The sequence below is a fragment of the Parasteatoda tepidariorum genome, chromosome 8 (assembly GCF_043381705.1).
Source record: "Parasteatoda tepidariorum isolate YZ-2023 chromosome 8, CAS_Ptep_4.0, whole genome shotgun sequence".
Classification (NCBI taxonomy): Eukaryota; Metazoa; Arthropoda; class Arachnida; order Araneae; family Theridiidae; genus Parasteatoda; species Parasteatoda tepidariorum.
This window is the reverse complement of record NC_092211.1, coordinates 84,985,605-85,006,671: the sequence shown is the minus strand read 5'-3', so window position 1 is coordinate 85,006,671 and position 21,067 is coordinate 84,985,605. Positions and strand designations below refer to the sequence as shown.

Sequence of the window (21,067 nt, the reverse complement as noted above, 5' to 3'; positions counted from 1 at the left end):
CATAGTATCTTGTAATGAAGCTTATCTTGTAACGAACCATAGTATCTTGTAATAAAGTTTATCTTGTAATGAATCCTAGTATCGTGTAATGAACCATAATATCGTAAAATAAAATTTGTCTTATAATGAACCGTAGTATGTTATGATAAAGTTTAAGAAGTGTAATAATATGATCAAGCTTGGAGCCGTTTCGAACAAATAAGTCAACTTGAGCGCAGTTTTGCATATCCCAGCATATTTTCCCAAGACACTGCAGTTAGAATAAAAACAAGGTATTTTTTGACTTATTTAACAAGGCAGTCCGATGGGGGTCATGTTTAGAATAATAAAATTGATAAGAGTATTCAAAACATTAAAAAAAAATTGAAGAAAAATTTAAGTAAGTTTAATAAACCACAAAAATAATGAACAAAAAATGTCTAGTCAGAAGAGGAGACGAAAAAAATAAAATGGTTTCTCTCTGATGTGATGCATTCGGTCACGCTACGTCAGAAATTCAAGCATTTCTCTTTTATTCGATCCCACTATAAAAGGTCCAGTCACCGTCCACTCTTTCATCTCACAGAAAGGATAACTTCATCAGCAAATCTTTTTCCCAAAACGCTAAAGGATGATTAGATTGCAAAAATTTTGTGTGGTAAGTAAAAATTAGTTGGTTTTTTTTAAATTTATTAAAGCATTTTTGTTAATTTTATAATATTTGGAAATATTTTTTAAAAAAAATTACACTTTTTATTTATAAAATATTACAGTAATTAAAATTATAAAACATGTGAATTATTTTTAATCACAATAGACAGTAATTAATCCTTTAATAGTATAAAAACACTTAAGTATTAATTCATTTAATGTATTTGTTGTTAGAATTCGAAAAATATAGTTGATTGTGTTTATTCGCAACTTATTGCAGTTCTAATCATGATAGCGCTCGTGATTAGCTTTATGATGTTTTGAATAATTAGAAATGATTTCCTTTAAAAATTTTCCAACAATATGCGGGAATCTTTACTGAAAGTACTAAAGACGATTATACTGCCGAAATTTTAATTAATAAGTAATTTTAGATCGTTTTTAATCAACTAACATTCGATAGATTTGAATACAAATTAATTTGATTTCTGAAATACAGTTAAATATTTGAATATTAATCTTAAATAGCGATAAATACTCTTCCAATAATAATAAGTAAAGACTTAAGTGATTAAAAGAATTATATCATAACTTATACATCTTTTCAGCATTAAAAGTTTTTAGAAAAAAATTTCAAAAATTCATCTTAAGTTCTCATTTTTAGGAGGTCATGAGTACTTCATGTATTTTTTTTTTTTTTTTTTTTTTTTTTTTTTTTTTNAATTTTTTTTTTTTTTTTTTTTTTGAAAATCTTCTTCGAAAACATTGGCTCATTTAAAAAGAAAGTATTTTTATTCAAAAGATTTTCCAAAAAGTAATTAAACTAGCTATTTACTACTCTAAATCATACATTTGATAAAAAGAAATAAAGGCTAAATTCATTACTATATTCATTACTATATTCGTTAAATCTATTTCCATCGAAATTCATTCATACATTTAAATTATTCGAAGCATAAGTTATCAATTTTATGTTGCAATAAAAATTTATAATTCACAACACTTTAAATAACCACACACTTAAATGTAAAAACAGTAATTGTGAAAGATTTAGTATTTTAAAATGTAGATATTAAGATAATTATAAAAGATTTAGATATTAATTTTTTCTGGCAAATGTATACTAAATAATAACTAGTGGCATTTTTCGACCAGCTTGGATACCTTTCAAAATTATCTTGTACGACATACAGACTTCTTTTTGAAATATTGGTATAAAATTTTTAAAAAATTGCTTATTTATTTTATTACGTATGAAAACATAGGAAACTAGAAAAAAATATTTATATTAATACTTTTTTTAAATGGCTGTTTTTAGGTAAAACTAAGGCATTTTTTTTGCATACATGCTAACACTGTAAAAATTATCGCCTAAAACAAAAAGTCCTTAGATGATTTTATTTAGAATACTATCAGCTATGTTTGGAACTATTATTAAGTGCATATACTGAACTGAGTTAGGAATCAATGAAGTTAAAAAAACAAATTTTTAAAAATTTCCGCATTTTATTTTCGAAAAAACATGCATAAAAAATGAAATTCTAGTTCTTAGTCTGTAGTTTAAAACATGTGTACTATAATCATAAACACTCGTAAAAAATTGTAGACAATTATTTTAAATACAACCATGAGTAATCGTGTTTAAGGTAGGATAAAATGTGAAAATATCTGATTTTGAGATAAGCGCATTCAAAGGCCTAAAATCACTAGTCTATCCACTGTTATCACCTTACACAAAAAACTGTTATATCTTAGTAAATAATTTAAATATAAACAAAAGAAAAAGTATTATGACAAGAATTCTAATTTGTAACATTTCGATAATTTTGTCCAAAATCATGTTTTTGCACTAGTCAGATACTTTAAATGATAACCAAATCGAAAGTATAACACAACTGTATTTAAATATTCTAATGTTTCAACCCTTTCTTCAATCCTAATACCTTAATTAGTTTTAAATAATATATTAACAAAATACTTTTCACCCTCTAGTTGTTTCCCACGCGAAATTACTTTTTTTTAACTAAGAGATGTTCATGACATTATTAAAGTTCTTCATGCATTAAATTTTAATAATAACATAAACTCAGTCTGACAGCCATTTAATCACACAAACAGCATTGGATTGGCATAGTAAGCGGCAGAAGTATTAAAATCTCTATGAGTAGATAAGATAGAAAACTCATCCTAATACTCCATTACGCGCTGTACTTCATCACGCACCTCTCAAGCCATAAGTATAATATACATGCTCTGTCTTATAATAGGCACCAATAATTGGTATAGCAGTACGCGACACGATAGCACCATTTATGTTTAAAATTTCTGCGGTCATTTTAGAAAGGATCAGAAATAAATCTAAAGAATTACTTCCTAACAAAGTTTTTATTTCCTTATTAGGGGGCTAAGTCCCCTGTTTACTGACACTCACCAAACCCGATGATTACTCAGCAATAATTACTGTTTCTTGGCTTAAAACAGTTGAAATTATTCAACTAAAAATATATGAACACTTGTGCCTCCACGTCCAAATATTTCCTTTATGATACTATTAATACTATACTATTAAGTTATACTATACTATACTATATTATAATACTATTAAGATCTATTAGTGAACGTAAACCATTGTTCTAAAGTAATCATTTAATTGTCATCATGGCTATATGTAATCAAATAATATTTAAAATTAAAAGTTTATTGTCTTAACAAATTTGGTGAGTTCACAATTGTAATTTAATATTTTTGTTTACCAAACGGACGAATGTATATTTTATTACCATAATTTTGACAGTTAATATTGATTTGTAAATATCTTTTAGAAAATAAAAACCGAATTCAATTTAATGAAACAATCGCTATTTTTCTTCTTAATAGATATAAAAAGTACACTTCTAAAGCAGTCACTTATGAAGGTTTTTTTTTGTTACTTCATTAGAATTTTAAATATAAATTAATATTTATAAATCCAAATAGTTGCAGATAATTAAAATATTTAAAATGGTTGTGTATAATAACAATTGAGGTAAGCCTATTTTTTTCTCACTTAGCTAGCGTTTAAAATCTTCCCCCCCAAAATCTATCTCATAAATTTATTTAAATTGTTTATAAATTATGGTGGTTAAATTCAGTACAATTTCTTTTTAAATAAAGTACAATGAGAAAGTGCAAGATTTGCTACTACTTTATACTAATAATATTATTAAAAAATTATGGTAAATATCAATGTCTCTTCACTTGTTTTACTCGTGTTATGGTCTTAGTCACTACTTTTTAAACTCAGATAACCAGTGAATTACTCTTTTCACAGCAATTTATCAATGTTATTCTTCAAATGTAATTTTTTTCAAATTAAAAAAAGTTATGTCCATATCAGTTTGAGATGTATTTAAAGCATCTATTTATTAAGAATCAGTAAGGGAGAAGTAGTAGTTCTTGTGGAGAATTTTTATAAATTCTATCAGATATTGTATTTTTTTAAAATTAAAATTTGAAAGTTTGTCTTTATTTTGAATAAAACTTAAGCTATTACTCCTTAAGAATCAGTAGGCTTCATTGACTATAAAGATAAAATCAAGAATCAAAAGACTTCATTGGCTTCAAAAGTACGCAGATGGAAATCAAAGTCGACATGTTTCGAGCTCTCAAAAACAAGTACTCACTCTCAAGACATGCCAGATGTAAATGAAAAGAAACTGCTTTGAAGTTTGCTTTTTTTTTCGAATGGCAGGCACTGAACTTTATTCGTTTCGCCTTAGAAGATGCCAGAGTTGTTACTCATTTCGCGTTACCCAGTGGTCACCTGTGAACCAAAGTCACGGAGGCGAGTAACATTGCCCACGCCACGCTGCCACAAACCCGTTCATAGGGTGGGCCACATTCACTCATCACACACAACAGAGGACAACACAAGAGAGATAAACATTCATGCCCAGAGCGGGATTCGAATCCGCGGCCATTGGCTTCGCAGTCAGGCGCGCTAACCGCTCGGCAACCTGGCCGGCGTGATTTGAAGTATGAAACGTAAAGTTACCAACGAAAAATGGAAAATAAAGAGGAGAAACAAAACTAGAAAAAACCGCTGCAGCAGAGAGTGAAACAGAAACAAAGAGAAAAAAAACTCTGCGACCAAAAGAAGACAATCAGGGTAAAGGCATTTTATGCACTATACAGAGAGGGTGGAACTAATGTCGTTAACAAGAGAATCGGCATTCATATGAATGAAATAAGATTCCAGGACATCAAGATGAGCTGATATGACTGTGATGGAAATAATTTTGGCGTTGTCGAAATTGAAATTCTGTCCAAGATTCCAACAATGTGCAGCAGTAGATGATTTATTGTACTCCTGATCTATTGCGATCATAAATCTAAATTTTAAATCGAGTCTGGTTTGTTCGATGCATACCCAAAGTCGCATTGGCAAGGTGTGTGGTAAATGCAGCAGAAATTTTCAAAACTAGTAGGATATATAAAAAACTTAAATTTAAATTTGTTAACAGTCCTAAAAATGACTCTCCGTTTTGCTTTTGCTTTTGCGCTTATTTTTTCTCACAATCGAAACATGTTGACTTTTATTTCCATCTGTATATTTTTTAATCAACTTAAGTCTTAGAATAAGTTATATCTTACCGCTTCTGTTTCTTGGGATTATTCATTAAACATTAAAGTTAATTTAAATGTTTTTCATTATTATTCTTCCTTCAAAAAATATTTCTTTTTGTCCTTCGAGTGATCCAAAACCAATTATTTAATCTATTGTTATGAACTTATTTATAACAAAAGCACATAAGATCAAAATGATATTATTTTTAGTCTAAAAATACGGTACTAAGAAGTGTTGTAATTAATGATATTAATTAATGATAAAATTTTATTATTTATTTTATTAATTTTAATTAATGATAAAATTTTATTTACCCATAAGTGTCTACTTCACTTAGTTTAATTGGTTATTTTTCTTGAATAATTATCTGCGTTTTCATCCTAAGTTAAGCATCTGCGATAAATTGAAACTAAAGTGAAAGCAAATTCTAGAAAATATTCTCAAAAATGCTTTTTACATCACTGAAGCTATAATATGACCCGTCAAAGACTAGAAAGTAACTTCCAGGTTAATGGAGAGATTTCCAAATTATTTTGGGAAGCAGGAACAACAATGAACTATCAATGATTAAATTATAATAGAAATTGTCCCCTGTGTATTGTTTCTTTTTAAATTAATTAAGTGTTCACTTTTGATTGTTTAGTGTTAATTGTATCTTCCTTATCCTACGTAGTTCAGTAAACGGCTATAATTATGGATTAATTTCAAAAATAAAGCCATGTGTAAATTGGTAAAGTCACTTTCGTAACAGTAGCTCAAATGGGTTTGAGAAGTTAAGAAAATCCTTGTTGTTTTAATACCATTTCGTACATTGCGGGGAGATAAGATCAACGGTTTGGTATTTATACATCGATAATACTAAAATGAAGAGTTTGTCAATCTGTCTGTTTGTGTTTCGTTTATAGCTCAAAAAAAGTTTGTTCTATCATCATGAAATTTGGACAGGATTGTTTCATTGGCTTAGAATACTATAAAATGACTTAGACTATGATAAAAATGTGAATATTGCAGACGATTTTCTTACTTTCAAATAGTTCAAAGATCACATCAGTGTGATTTGCTAACTCATAGGGTCTCATAAAAAAGGAGTTTTTTGAACGTTTATTACTCACCAAGCATGTAAGCTAAAAATGAACCCAAACATTAAAAATGTGTACATATATTGTATATAAACTTGGTTTTATATAATTTTCTCCAATAAAAAAATGGGCACGTTTATGACCGTTTTCTGCGACCATTAAGGGATTAAAACGTGTATCTATAAAACTAAATAATTTAAAATCAACAGAAATTTAAAAATACAGCATAAAAAAAGTTATGCATTGAAATTAATGTAGAAATAGTACCAATTCGTATGATAGAGGGAAAAAAAATCGCTATGCTATTATAGATGCCAATGATACTTAATTAATTTTGAGTGAAATAAAAAATAAGTTATGTTCTAGAAAGTAAAATTTTTGGAGGAAAGGGGAATAAAATGAAGGGGAATAGTGAAAATTCGCTGTAATGTTATTGACTCCAAATGAGGCTCAATTAATTTTAGTAATATGTACAAATCGAAATGAAAACAACCTGCGTACTAAAAAGAAAAATTAATAAAGAAATTGTTCTATTTCGTTTAAGAGAAACTTGCTAAATTATTATTGACGTTATTGATGAGTAATTAGTTTTGGATAATTATTCATTGAAATTAAAAACTAGCTATGTTAAAAACAATATTATAAAAGAAATATTTTACGGTCTCTCAGACAGGATAAATACCGTACAGAATCTCGTGATTGTGCTAAATTTTGACTATCATGAGTTGGCCTCGAGTAATAGAGTTAGTAATTCTGTAAGAGTTAGTAAGTTCGAATAATCAATTGATTCTGAATACAGTTTATCTTTATTTTGATAGTATGAATAACCAAAACTTGTTTGGCTTAATCTAATAACGTAAACTCACCGGGAAGGACAAAATATACTTGAAAATACTTAAAATAAACTTGAAAAAATTGAATTTTTTTCGCTTTATTAATTGGGTTTATGTGCCGTTCAATTTTGTATAAAATTTCGTATTGTTCAGTACTGATATATTATTTGCTTATTTTTTTCCCACCCCTTACGAAAAACTGTTCTTCAGTTAGTATAACGATAGAAATAATAAAAATATTTTCTTCGAAACAACGTTTTTCATACTAACGTGTCGATATAACCTCTCCAATTTCTGTCGCGTTTAATTCACTAATTAACTGTATGATTAAAAAACTGACTGGATTTATGTTACTGAGTTATTTGTATGTTCTAAAGCCCAGATAATTCTTCACGGTAAGATTATCTATACAGTCGAACTCGTTTATAACGAGCTCGGATTTAACGAGAACTCGGATTTACCGAGGGAAACGAGAATATTTGGTTGGATCAATGTTAAGTCTATGGAACAGAAGTCGCTTTTAACGAGCAACACTCGGTTTTAGCGAGCAATATTTTTCTGTCTTGCAACCTTTTTTCTCATCTTTCTAGTCTTTCTGTCTTATCTTTTTTTCAAAATGATATGAAAAGAGCTAATTCAAAGTAAGCTAACAAACTATTTTAAATATCTAAATTAATGAAAAAAATAAATGTTTTGGTAAGAATATTTTCCTTTATTTTCTTTCCGTTTATATTTTCTTTCTTTAAAGACTGTAGCGCAACTAGAAATTTTTTTGCTGGTTGGGGAGTTAGCTGTCATTAAATTAAGAAAAGTTTTTAATTAAATTAATTAATGTAATTAAAGTAAGTAAGTATTAATTAAATTTTAAGTCAACTCAATCATTTGACCTCCCAAGCCCTCCCCCCCCCACTTCTGGTTGCACGTCTGCCTTAAGGACCCGTTTATTACGAGCACTCGGATTTAACGAGTACATGTTACGGTCCCTTTGTGCTCGTTATAAACGAGTTCGACTGATACAGTTTAGAATCATTGCGTTGCTTCAAATGTAAGGCCCTTAAGTTATGTTTTTTTTTTTTTTTTTTTAATTTTTCTAGGCGACAGAGCTACGAAAAACGGCGTTAATCAAACTATGAATCTTGGTTTTTAAGGAAATTCCATTTTTTTCGCTGCCATATTGTTAAAAATTACTTTTTTTTGTTAAAAGAAATTATTGATGAGCAACTGAAACTTCACAATTCAAAATTTCAAACACAAAAAAGGTCACTTTTCGAAGAAAAAATGTCCAATAATCTCATTAGGCAGATTCTCATTACGTTTATTATCAAATATAATAGATATATACATGACCATATTTACATTTGATCAGAAATAATGACATTAAATAAATTTACAATTCTACATATCTCTGTAGATTCTCATTTGAAATGCATAAATAAATTTTACATTTCTACCAAGAGGTAGTAAACATTTGATTGAAAATATTATATTATATATTATAAATAAAAAATTTCATTTATTAATTATCTTGTGTCTGAAAAATTTTAAATATTACTTTGTTGATAAAAGNATACTTCCAATTTGTTTATTTTATACATGTGCTAATTTCTATACTACTATTAATGTCTGATAATTTCTTTTTATGTTGTTTAATACCTTACTATGTGTTGTATATTGTGGGTAAGTTTCATAAAATTCCATGTGTAATTTCTTGAGTTATCGCGATTTTTGTGAATTTTCCTTAATTTATGATAACCAGTGTAGTTTAGAATCATTTCGCTGCTTTAAGTGTAAGACACTTAAACTATGGCTTTTTTATTTTTCTTGGCGACAGAGCCTCGAAAAACAGGGTTACTCAAACTATGAATTTTGTTTTTTAAAGAGTTTCCATTTATTTCGCTACCATATTGTTAAAAAAAATATTTTTGTTAAAAAAATTGTCGATGAGCTTCAGAAAATTCACCATTCAAAATTTCAAACACAAAAAAGATCAATTTTCAAAGGAAAAATTTCCAGTTATCTCATTATGTTGATTATTAAATATAACAGATATATATGACCCTATTTACATTTGATCAAAAATAATGACATTAAATAAATTTACATATCTACGTATCTCTGTAAATTCTCATTTGAAATGCATAAGCAAATTTTACAAGTATTAGTAAATTTTCTAAAAAAATTTTATTATATCTGATAAAAATTAATAAATATACCGAGACTTTTTTTTCCTTTTATTCAAAAAAAAATTATCTTGTGTCTGAAAAATTTTAAATATCATTTTGTTGATAAAAGATGGATATAAAATATTCGGAAATTTTTTTCAATACGTGGTAAATAATATCCCTTATTTAATAGAAAATATATATTAAATTATTTATTCTATATCAATAAAAAAAACACTCTATTTCAAAATTAATAATACAATATTGGATGATATAGCATTTGATAACAACTTAAAGGATCATTCTTTTGTTAATGAATTGATAAAGATGAGCGGAATATTCTCTATGGGCGAATACGTTTGAAATACCGGGAAATGTCCAATTCTGTCATTTACGTCCATTAACTTCAAAGAAAAAAAAGTTATAGCATGATAAGTTCACGGCGAACGTGTAGGATATGACCCAAAAAATAACTATTTCCGATAAATTTCACTTCCACAATTTCTAAACGATAGAATGGCAACAATCTTTATTGTGGTTTACTGTTGCCATGCAGTCACTAATTCATTCATTTAGGTATAATATTTATTCCGTGTTTCATTTCAATACTCAAATCGGAAGTTTTTGAATGATTCTTTGTGTTCGCAGATAAAAGATGGGCTCTTTCAATTTATGAAGTGCTTGATACAGCACATTGAATACAAAGGTGTCATTCGTCAAAATATTTAAGGAGCAAACGATAATATAGGTAATTAAAATATAAACACTATAAAAATAGTTTGGCTTTGTCTAATTTGATGTGTTTATTATACACGAGTTTTCGTGTGCATAGTGAAAGTAAAGCGAACTGGTAAAGTTTATTCCAGTGATTTAGGGGAAGAAGGTAATGAAAGTCAAAACGGAAGAGAAACGAATTATATTTGGAAAGTGAAGACACCTCACTTGGAGTATTGTGGAAAAGAAATGAGTAAAGAATCGAACTTAATTAAAGAGCCAATATAGTGTGCCAATTTGGATTACTCGCCAAAAGAAATATGCTCATATTTCGTTCGCTTTAGCTTATCTATATCCGCCTATGAACAAGTGAATACTACCGCTAATCTTTCCCGCCACTTGCCACCTTACCGTAGTTGAATAATTACTGATTCATTAATAAAAAATAATTTAAAATAATTAAGGATTTAGAAAGAAATAAGAGTGATTGCGTGGAATTTCTCCTCTAGTTTGTGACATTGGTTATTTAGTGAAAGACATTTGTTTATTTGCTTATTCTTTCCATTCATTTTTTTCACTTTCGTTAATTTGAAGAAAAAAAATTGCTTTCATTCTTTTCCGGGAAATTTTTACTTTCATTTGATTCCGAAAATAATTCAGGAACCTTCAAATGTTTTTATTTGATTTTGGGAATTTTCGTCTTTATTTGATTCTGAAAATATTTGCGGGACTCATTCTTTTATGTATTATTATTGAATGTGAAATTTATTTTCTGTTGTTATTATGGGAATTTTCGCATTTTTTGTTTTGTTTTAAGAGTTCGAGAAATTATATGAAATTTCGTTTATGTTCATTTGGTTTCCTGAAATCCTCTCATACTTTTAGAAATTTGCAGCCAGCGGATTATGATTAAAAATTAAGTATCCGATTAACTCTGTGAGTTATCTATTCTACTTATTTTCGTAATAGATAGCAAAACTGAATTTGATGTGAAGAAAAGTATGCTTATTCAATGAAAGTATCAACGTTTTTTGGTTCAACCGAAATTGGTGGCTGTTGACTTCCACCGGTAAATATTGACAAAAAACGCATAGTCACTTTTGGAAAATGTTCGAAATATACATGGTCTAGGTAAGTGCCATTGCCCGGTATACCTTACATTGATGTTTCAGTGCCTCTACCTAGTATACATTTGTCTGGTTTGCATTTAACCGGTATTCCAATGATGTTTCTCCTAATCTATCCTCAGCAGATATTAAAATATGGAATAAATATAATAATATCAACGAATAAATTAATATCAAATAGGATATAACAAATGTTTCCAAAGCGTCTATGTGATTGTTGACATTCAGCGGTGAAAGTTGACATTCTCTTGATTTCGGCCATTCACGAAAACATATATATTACGACTGTTTTTCAGACATTTTGCAACGGATCTATATCAATAATACATTATAAATTTTGTAACCCCGGAAAAGATTATTATTTAATTACAATTAAAGTAAAAGAAGAAAAAAAATTTCACATTTTCAGCACAAATCCTAGCATTTTGTAATATTTATGTATTCCAGAAAAAATCATTATTCGTGGAAATTATAGCTGAAATACTTTGTATTTTTTTTTTCTAAGAATTTTAAAAGCAGTTTAATTTAGATTTTTAAAAGTATATTTCCAGAATTTCTCAGATATGTTCGTAACATAGGTAATAAATTTAAATAAAAAAAAAACTAGTAAAGTTTCAAACATTAATCAAAATTATTATGTGTACTTTTAGGTATTAATAATGTATAACCTATTTCTAAATAGTTTTTTTTTATATTTTAAGTGATTTGTATTACACTTATATTTTTTTATTATTACTAGTAAAATACTGTTTTAGCTTAATAACCTACCTAAGCAAAGTTTTATTAAATACCCAACGAAAGATGCAATGGATTTGAAAGATGTTACGATTAAGCCAGTAACAGCTGCAGTAAATTGAGATAATATATTGCAATTAATTCTAACTTTTTTTAAAACTTATTAAAAATTTATATTATATAAATATATACTTAAAATCGAAAAAAATAGCAAATTTAAAGTGGGCTAGATTAACAACGCTACAGACTACACTATGCAACTTTTGAAATTGTGGTTTCAGTATAACAATTGCAATTTTTTATCATTTACTATGCACCTTTTGTAGTAATTTTTTAATTTTAAAATTTTTGTAAAAATTTGTATTAGAATACAGAAATAAATGAATCAACTGAATTCAGACTTAGTTATACTATGTATTATACGTTTAGTAAACATTTAAGTTTTTTTATAGAAATTCTGAAATTTACTTGAAAGTAAAATTTTATTATACTTACCTAAAAGTTGTTCAAAAATTAAAATTTGTTAATTTTTGTTTGTAGTTGTTGTTGTTAATTTACTTCGCACTAGAGCTGCACAATGGGCTATTGGCGACGGTCTGGGAAACATCCCGGAGGATGATCCGAAGACATGCCATCACAATTTTGATCCTCTGCGGAGGGGATGGCGCCCCCGCGTTAGTAGCCGCGTTAGTTACGATCTGCGCGCGAAGTCGAGCACTTTACGGTAGCACAGTTTAACGAGGACCAATACCGCACATCCTCGGTCCCTACGTCCCTACGCAGACTGATCCAAGTGGTCACCCACCCGCACACTGACCGCAGCCAGTGATGCTTGACTTCGGTGATCTGCTGGGAACCGTGTCTTAACGATCAGTCCACTGCGGGACAATTATTGTTTGTAAAAAATAACTTTTATAACTAAAACACACTTTCATAAACTTTTGCACTCCAAAGCCACCAATGAGGAGACATTATTAGTCACCACTCAAAAATTATAAAATTTTAAACTTTAGTAATTAGTAATTACGTTATTTTAAAAGATTTAAAAATTATTTAAAAGCACTGTATTATGCATTTTAAATTATTTACTGCTTAAATTTGTTGAAATACAATTTTAAAGTATTCAAAGTACAAAGGGTTAATCCATGACATATGTAAAAAAAAAATCTTCATATTCTTTTAAAACTCTTCAATAAAAATAATTCATGTTCTTTTCATTAATTTGCCGACAGTGTCATGCTTCACAGATGCGTAGTAAAGTATTAACTGTAACTTTCACGGTCTGTGTTGTTCTTGTCAATCAAAACGAGTGACCGCAACAAAGTGTGGGCCGCCTTTTTTGAGGGTTGAGAAATTCTGACCGCCTGCTTACAGTTATGAATACCTTCGCTGAGTTTTGCCGTTGAAATGCACGCCCTTAACGAGGTATTTTCTAGATATGAATGCGGTGACAGTTACAAAGAGCTTTGATCGAATTGTCTTTCACCTTTTATAAAGTTACATCATACCTTTTATTTAGATCTATCTGGCTGTGATGACCCCAGGAATTTTGTATCATTCAGCATATCTTTAGTTAAAATGTTAATTAAGCCATGCTGTTATATATTTACGTGAAATCATCATTTAACTTTGAATCTTCTTTAGAATATGAGTTTCACAATATTAATAATAAGCAGCCTAGGTAAAAAATCCTTAAACTTTTCAACTCTTAACCCATTTTCAAAAAAAAATAATTTTATTTATGCTCATAGAGATAAAAAAGAGATATGAAATACTAACGAAGATTAAAGATTGATATTCTTGCACCTATAAAAGATGCGGACCCACTTGCAAGTGGTATGATATAACTATAGATGGAGATAATATATTAGAGTTTGTTATTTAGGCATCCATAAAAATGCGAATATACGTATATCGTAATAGCAACATATACGTGTGACCTCACATGTATAATTCTGTGACCCTATATGTGTATGTACGAGGGTTGTTTTTTAAATAAGGGCAGTTTAAAAATAAAAACCAATGGAAAGAAAATTTTCATGAAGCAAATTTATTTTTTGATTCCTCGTAAATTTACTTACGTTTCTGTTCTTCTTCTTTTTCAAAGTAGATCCGTGATAGCACCGGTGAGGGTACAGGGGATAGAGCGTTCGCCTTCCAATGAGGTGAACAGGGTTCGTATGCCAGCGACGGCTGGTCGATACGAATTCTGCATCCGGAGATCAATGCATCCACGAATTCTGCATTACAGTGGGGACGTAAAATATCCTCAGTGTTAGAGGGATCGTGGATTAGAGTCCCCTGCCGTCAGGCTAATCATGGGAGGTTTTCGTGTTTTTCTTCTCCATGTAACGCAAATGCGGGTTAGTACCATCAAAAAGTCCTCCACGAAGGCAAATTTCTCCCAATACTTGATCCAGGAGTTCCATTCTATTCCGGATTTTGTTCAAAACTAAAAGACTGCGGGTTTGAACATTAGTATCCATAAGCCCATAAAATTGGGTCAACGACGGTTATAAAATTAAAATAAAAACAGTTGCCAAGTTTGCTTAAACACTTATCATACCTTACAACTAGATTTAGAATACCCTCTTCATAGTAACTTGCCGCCTGCTCCGATAACCAAGAGGTTACGACCGTTTTCAAGTCTTCGTCATGGCTGCACTAGTTGGCGCCAAAATGACGTTTGAAACATCGGAAAAGATGAAAATAACTTAGCGCAAGGTCTGTGCTGTATTGAGGGGTGGTCTAAAACTTTCCAGTCAAAAGAGTCCAATAAAGTTCGGGACTAAGTTGTGAAGAGAGTCATTTTCATGGAGTAGCAAAATTTTCTGTCAGCATGCCAGTAGGAAGCTTCGTAAACTTCATAAATGTGCCGATGAATGAATGCAGCAGACAGGTTTTTTGCCGACTAAAAACGCATCACTGACCATACCTCATAGTGTACACAACAATACGGCCCTTACTTGAAAAAAAAGAAAAAAGAAAAAAAATTATCTTCCAATTGAACCTGTTATATTGTAATAGTAATATATTTATGTTGTTCCACATATCTGTAGCACGTGGTTTGTTATAAATATAGATGGAGGTTAAAAATTAATTAAAGATTGATATTTTTGAATCAGTTAAAAATGCTTCCAACCTATAAATAAATAGTAAAATATATAGTCGTCCTGCAATGGACTGATCGTAAAGACACGGTTCCCTGTAGAACACCGAAGTCAAGCATCACTGGTTGCGGTCAGTAAACGCGTGAATGACCACTTTGATTAGCCTGCGTAGGGACCGAGATTGCACGGTATCGGTCCTCGTTAAACTATTCTAGCGTTAAGTGCTCGACTTCGCGCAGGTCGTCGGGCTACCAAAGCAGAGGAGCCATTCCCTCTGCAGAGAGTCAAAACGGCGATGACATGTCTTAGGATCATCCTTAGGGATGTTTCAAAGACCGCCGCCCATAGCCCACTGTGCAGTTTTAGTACAACGTAAATATAGTACCTACCTACCTCAAATCTCATTCGAACGAATAAAACATGGACTAATTTTACGAAAAAGCTTTTATTCACTGGGGGTTCTTAAATACAATTTTTTATTGAAGTTCAAAGTATAAAAAAAATCCTTGTTCAATTGAAACTTAAGTCAAATCTAGTAACTTTCTAACGTGAAAATATGCTTCGATTAATAGGCAAGGTGCAAGTGTGACATCAAATCTTTGCAAAATTAAAAACATTGTTTTAATTCCATGATTTTTTTTTCTTTCTGATTTCCAGGCTTGTTGGTTGTTTGTTATATTTCTAAAAGCAACAGAAGCAACCGATTCTGTTTCAAAACCAAACGATCAGAGCGAAAGAAAAGCTCGTGCCTGGCTCCATCATGCCCACCCGGGTCCCCCAATGCTTCTTCAGCAGCACCAACAGGCACCCGTGTCCACTAGTCTACCAATCGATGCCGCTCTACAGCAGAATTCCAACCCACATCAGCCAAGCGATCCAAATGGTTTGAATCGAAATTATGAAGATCCAGATAAATCTGCAATGCCAGCTGCCTCTGAACAAGATTTCTTGTCCAGACATTTTGGATACTTGAATGTCCACAGATTCGATCCAAACTTTCCATATTATGACAGAAACGTCTTTCCAAGGTAATGAAATATTCAAAATATAAATAAAATGTTAGAAGCCCCAAGACCCACTATTTATTCGTGATCATTTTCATTTCTGAACGATAAATGTATTCTGCCGTGCAATTGGAAAAACAACGTAAGTGCTTCACCATTGATTCCGAGAAAAGTGGCTTGACAGTTATTTTCCTTTCAATTGCTAATGCTATGAAGGCTAAACTAGAATTTCATAAACAAAATTAATTTTTGAAAATTATTTTTTTGCAATATGTAGCTTACTATACAAAGGTTCAAATACATAAAAATCTTAATTTTGAATTTCTTGTCGCTTACGTTAATTTTTCAATAGCACGGCAATATTGTTACGTCAAAATTTTGAAATTATTTTATTAAAAATTCCCAGAAACCTTTCATTTCATTAACGCAGAATTAGTTCTGCCGAATTTGCTACTGATTTTCATTAAGATAAATTTAAATGTAATAAATTTTCTCGTTCACATTGTTATTCATCCTGAAATAAACTTGTTTGTTTTTTTAAAATTCATTTTTGATATCGAAACTTAAAGTGGAAATGGTAACAAATTATCAGATTAATAAAATGATAAATACATAATATTAATAAATAACTATAAATAATTAGTTAAATAAATTAATCTGTGAAACAAATGTTTTGTTGTACTTGATCGTACCTGATTCAAGTGTATGGTTTCAAACCAGAAGTTAATTTTCGCTTCCTTCTTTTGCATTGGAGGTTAACATATCTCCTAATATCCTATGGATCCGATATTTCCGTTTTTATAAATTGAACAATGGCTATATTTTCTTGAACATGAACTCTTTAAATTGTTGTTTTTTTACAGATTTCCCTCTCCTCAACTATCTCCTCACACTCCCAGATTCGGACCAGGTTACAGAAAGGACAAGTATGGACACGGTTATGGCTACAGCTGCAAGCAAGGAGATGACTGCGACGAGGTTAGGGCAGCAAATCAACTCGCTGCTGCCCAACCACCCCCTCACATGACGCATCCTCATCCACACAATCCCGGATTGCCCTTTGGTAACAACTACCCAGAGCTCTCTCCATACCCAAGTTTACCATCTTTTCAAGGAATGTCTTCTTTCTCACCCTACGGTGGACAGTTTGGCCCAGCACCAGCTCGATTCAACGATCCTCAAGGACCACCACCCATGATGCCATCCATGTACCCGGGTGGTCCAAGCAGATTCTACCAAGGGCGGTACTTACACGATGAAGAGCCTAACAATAAAGGTACCCCTGTGAATAACAACAACCAGGAAGCACCTGTGAACAACCCTTTCAAAGGTTTGCCGGTCAATGGAAACCAAAAAAGCGTGCCAGTGAATAATAATTACAAAGGAATACAACAGAGCAGAAAAATTCAGGGTGGTCCAGAAGATAGTCAGAAAACAATTGACGAAAGGAGATAAACTTTTATTTTCTATTGGAACTCAAAAAAATGCATCTGAATTCGTGTGGAAATCACATCGTATCATCATTTTTATAGATTTAAAAAAAAAATGACATTTGAACTTGTTGACAATTGAAGCAATTTTCTGGACACCACAGGAAAACTGTTGTTAGCATAAAATACTAGTACCCTCGGAGTTAAAGGGTAATGGGGGTACTAGGTTATTGAAAATTCTCTCATTTTGATCAATTAATTAAATATAACTAAAATTTAGAGGCGCGCTCTGTAGCTGGAAATTTTTTTTCGCGGTTTAAGGGAAATGCAAATTGATATCGAGCTTTATTCAAGATTGTTATTCAGTCATTTAGATCAATGGACAATTTCAATCAATGGATCAATTCAATCATTTAGAGACACTTTTGTGTACGAAAATATTTCCATAACTGGTTTTAGACAGCGCTATTACTTTTACGCAAAAATTGCAAAACTTTAAGAAAAAAATTCAAATTGAAAAAGAAATCACTGATATGCATTACAAAGAGGTAAAGATATATGAAAATGAGAACTAGAAATACTATAATTAATGACCTTGAGTAAAAAAATTTTTACATTAAAATATTGGCATAGAAAGTGGAAATTTGCCCGAAACTATTTACTTTTTAATACAAATTTTAAGGCTTATAATTAACACAAATTTTAAGGCTTACAAATTATATTGCTATAAAGTATGAATGCTTGCTACTTATCCGTCGGCTTGGTATCAGACGAAACTTGGCGAAATTGCACTGCCACCTTAATCAAAAATTGCCACAACTCATAGAATCATTTTTACATCGTCTTACTTAAAAATTATTCATTTCTTTCGGTAAATTGGGAATGCTTTGTTTCTTCGTCATTATACAATTGCCAAATTGTGAAGTTCACCCTAGCGTTTTAATAAACAATTAGTAAATTTTTCTAAAATAAATAAATAATAATAACCTTTTTTAAAGATAATCTCTAAGGATGCTATTGACATCTTCAAGGTAATTAAGTTTAACCCTTTGACTGCTAACTGCTCTAAATTGAAACGATCGCTGGGGATTAGATATCTTTTCGCGCAATATTCATTTTATCGGTAGTGTATTAAAACATGTTAATATTGTGTATTATATTAACATGTTAATATAATACACAATGCAAATACCATTATTACTTTCATATATATTGTATTTTCAATGTATATAGTTTATTCACCAATGATCAAGTTCTAAAGCAGCATAATTTGTTTGTTATAATATGTGATAATTGAATTTATGAATTTTGGATAGCTGTCAAATTAAACGAAATTTCAATTTTTCTCGTTTCTAAGCAACGAGGTATGACGTATGTTGGACGTATGCGAGAGCAATATATTCAGAACATGCAAACAGTCTTCGCCGAACACTGATGGCTTGCGTGGGTCGCACAAATGCACCAATAGGCCACACAGATGGTTTTCGCTAAACGCATATATACACCCACAGCAGTTAAAGGATTAATCCTAAGTTAATTATTTTGAAACTTAGCGGTCATTTTTGGCTCAGAGATTTACATCTGGCACCCAGTTAGCGGATTAAAACTGAATTATTTACTTTTTTAGACTAAAAAAAAACTACCAAAACGTTCCTTTCATTTCATACGTATGTGTAAAGAAAGAATATAATAGAGTAAGAATCCAACTTAATTTTCTTCGATGGAACTGAGAATCAAATTTGCTTTAAAGTAGCTTTTTTCGCCCAAAACAGAATAATTTTAATTTAAATTAAGAAATACTTCGACACAAACCGGTGTGTTTTCATTAATTTTGATAGAAAAAAAGTAGTAAGTTCCTTATAAGGACTTACTAATTTAAGAAACAATTCAATTACCATAGGCTGTAACAACGCTGCAAGTTTTTTAAAGTATGTGTTTTGGAGCCTTGAAAAGTTTCTGAGCCAAATACAAATACGTAACAAGGTTATAATGTATTGTTTGGTTCCGAAACTTATTATTGCACCAAGGATCATATTTTAAAAACTTGATCTAAAGTTGTCTGGATTACGGTACTAAAAAAGCAACTTACTTTTACTAATATATACAATAAAAATATCCACTCTGTTGGATATTTACTAATACCAATATTAAAAAAAAGATCAAACATAATTTTTGTTTATTATATTATATGTGAATTTATTGTAAAATATTTGTTTGTTTTATTTACCGAATTTATATTTGAATAAGATGAAATTGTATTTGTTTTTAAATAAAAATTTATATGAAACAAAAAATGCTTATGGAACTTATAATGAAACTTGGTGAAGCCATTGAGTAAAACTCATTTCATGGAAAATGATTTGAATTTTGTGTGTTAAATAAAACTAATAAACTCTAAGTGTTGATTTATATAGGATAAATTTGGGTTTAATATTGTATATGGATAAAAGGCTGGAAAAACGGAATTGTCATGAACGAAGCAAAATATGAAAATTAAAACTTAAATTTGTATGTGCTTAAATTTAACTTTGCTAATGAACAAAATGTATGAAAAACATAACTGTCAAAAATGATGCAAAATATGAAAACAAAAACTTAAATAATTTGGCATATAAATAAATTTAATTTTGTAAATGGATAAAATGAATAAAAAAAGGAATTGTTCGCAGCTGCTGGAATTTCTTTGTTAAACTTATGTTTTAAAATATTTTCTTTCTTCGTGGTGATAAAATATTTAAAAATCTCTCTGTCAGAACTTGAGTTTGGAAATATCTTCGCACAAGACATCTAATTGGTTTTAACATTTTTTTAAAAGGCTAATTAAAAATTTTAATTTTATGTTTAGTCAAGGGTCCTAAAATTATAAATTTAAAGTTTGAAAAATTACAAATATTTTTTAAAATAAGGGCAAATTTGAACTTAAAATAAAACATTTTCATGTCACGCTCTCTACAACAGATTGTAATGCATACATTTTAAAATATTTTTTTTTTCTAGATCAATAAAGTGATTACCTGTATTTTGAAATAAAACCTTAAAAAATTTTAAAAGAGAATTAAGTAGAACTAAATATATTGTTAATATTGAATTTTTGTAGAGAAATTCTAAATATTCATACTTAAAACTGGATAAAAATAACAAATTCACGCTTTGTCCTCAGCTTCTAGTTCAAAACATCACTGTGCGTGGTATCAGACAACTATAAAAGCATAAATTTGGTGACGTGGGCCATATGTGCTTCTACGTAATGTTCTTAATTAGGTATAATATAGCCTACGTCACAGGTTGTGTTGTTCTTACTAAATTTAACCCATGAACGGCATTTTCTGCGAGCCTAACTTCAAGCCACAAATAAACAAACGAAGTGTTCGATCGTTTAAATAGCTGCTCGCCAGATTTTATTGCATTATAAAGAAAAGTTATTGAAACTTAATACAACTAAATAAACAACAACTAAATAAACAACAACAACTAAAACAAATAACAACAACTACTAATAACAATAACTAAATAAACAACAACTAAATTCCATTCGTTTAGCATTGCGTCATATGTTGTTCCTACTAAATCGAAGTAGTTGTGTTTTTTCCATATTATACCCAATTGAATTTATCTGACACAGCGAATATAAAATAAT

At 30.0% G+C, this 21,067-nt stretch overlaps 1 protein-coding gene across 1 annotated transcript; it reads left to right on the top strand.

Annotated features, from left to right (window-relative positions):
- Positions 1–503: 503 nt before the first annotated feature.
- Positions 504–19,724, top strand: LOC107448096 (uncharacterized). Its single transcript, XM_016063187.3, has 3 exons — positions 504–637; positions 15,654–16,024; positions 16,864–19,724. The coding sequence occupies exons 1-3, from the start codon at positions 611–613 to the stop codon at positions 17,453–17,455; spliced, it is 990 nt and encodes a 329-aa protein (XP_015918673.1). The 5' UTR covers positions 504–610; the 3' UTR covers positions 17,456–19,724.
- Positions 19,725–21,067: the final 1,343 nt, after the last annotated feature.

Bases quoted from the DNA above. Each gene is read 5' to 3' on its own strand.
- LOC107448096 (XM_016063187.3), top strand. From the start codon at position 611: ATGATTAGATTGCAAAAATTTTGTGTG. The intron at 638-15,653 runs GTAAGTAAAAAT...TCTGATTTCCAG, and splicing joins GATTGCAAAAATTTTGTGTG to GCTTGTTGGTTGTTTGTTAT. The intron at 16,025-16,863 runs GTAATGAAATAT...GTTTTTTTACAG, and splicing joins GACAGAAACGTCTTTCCAAG to ATTTCCCTCTCCTCAACTAT.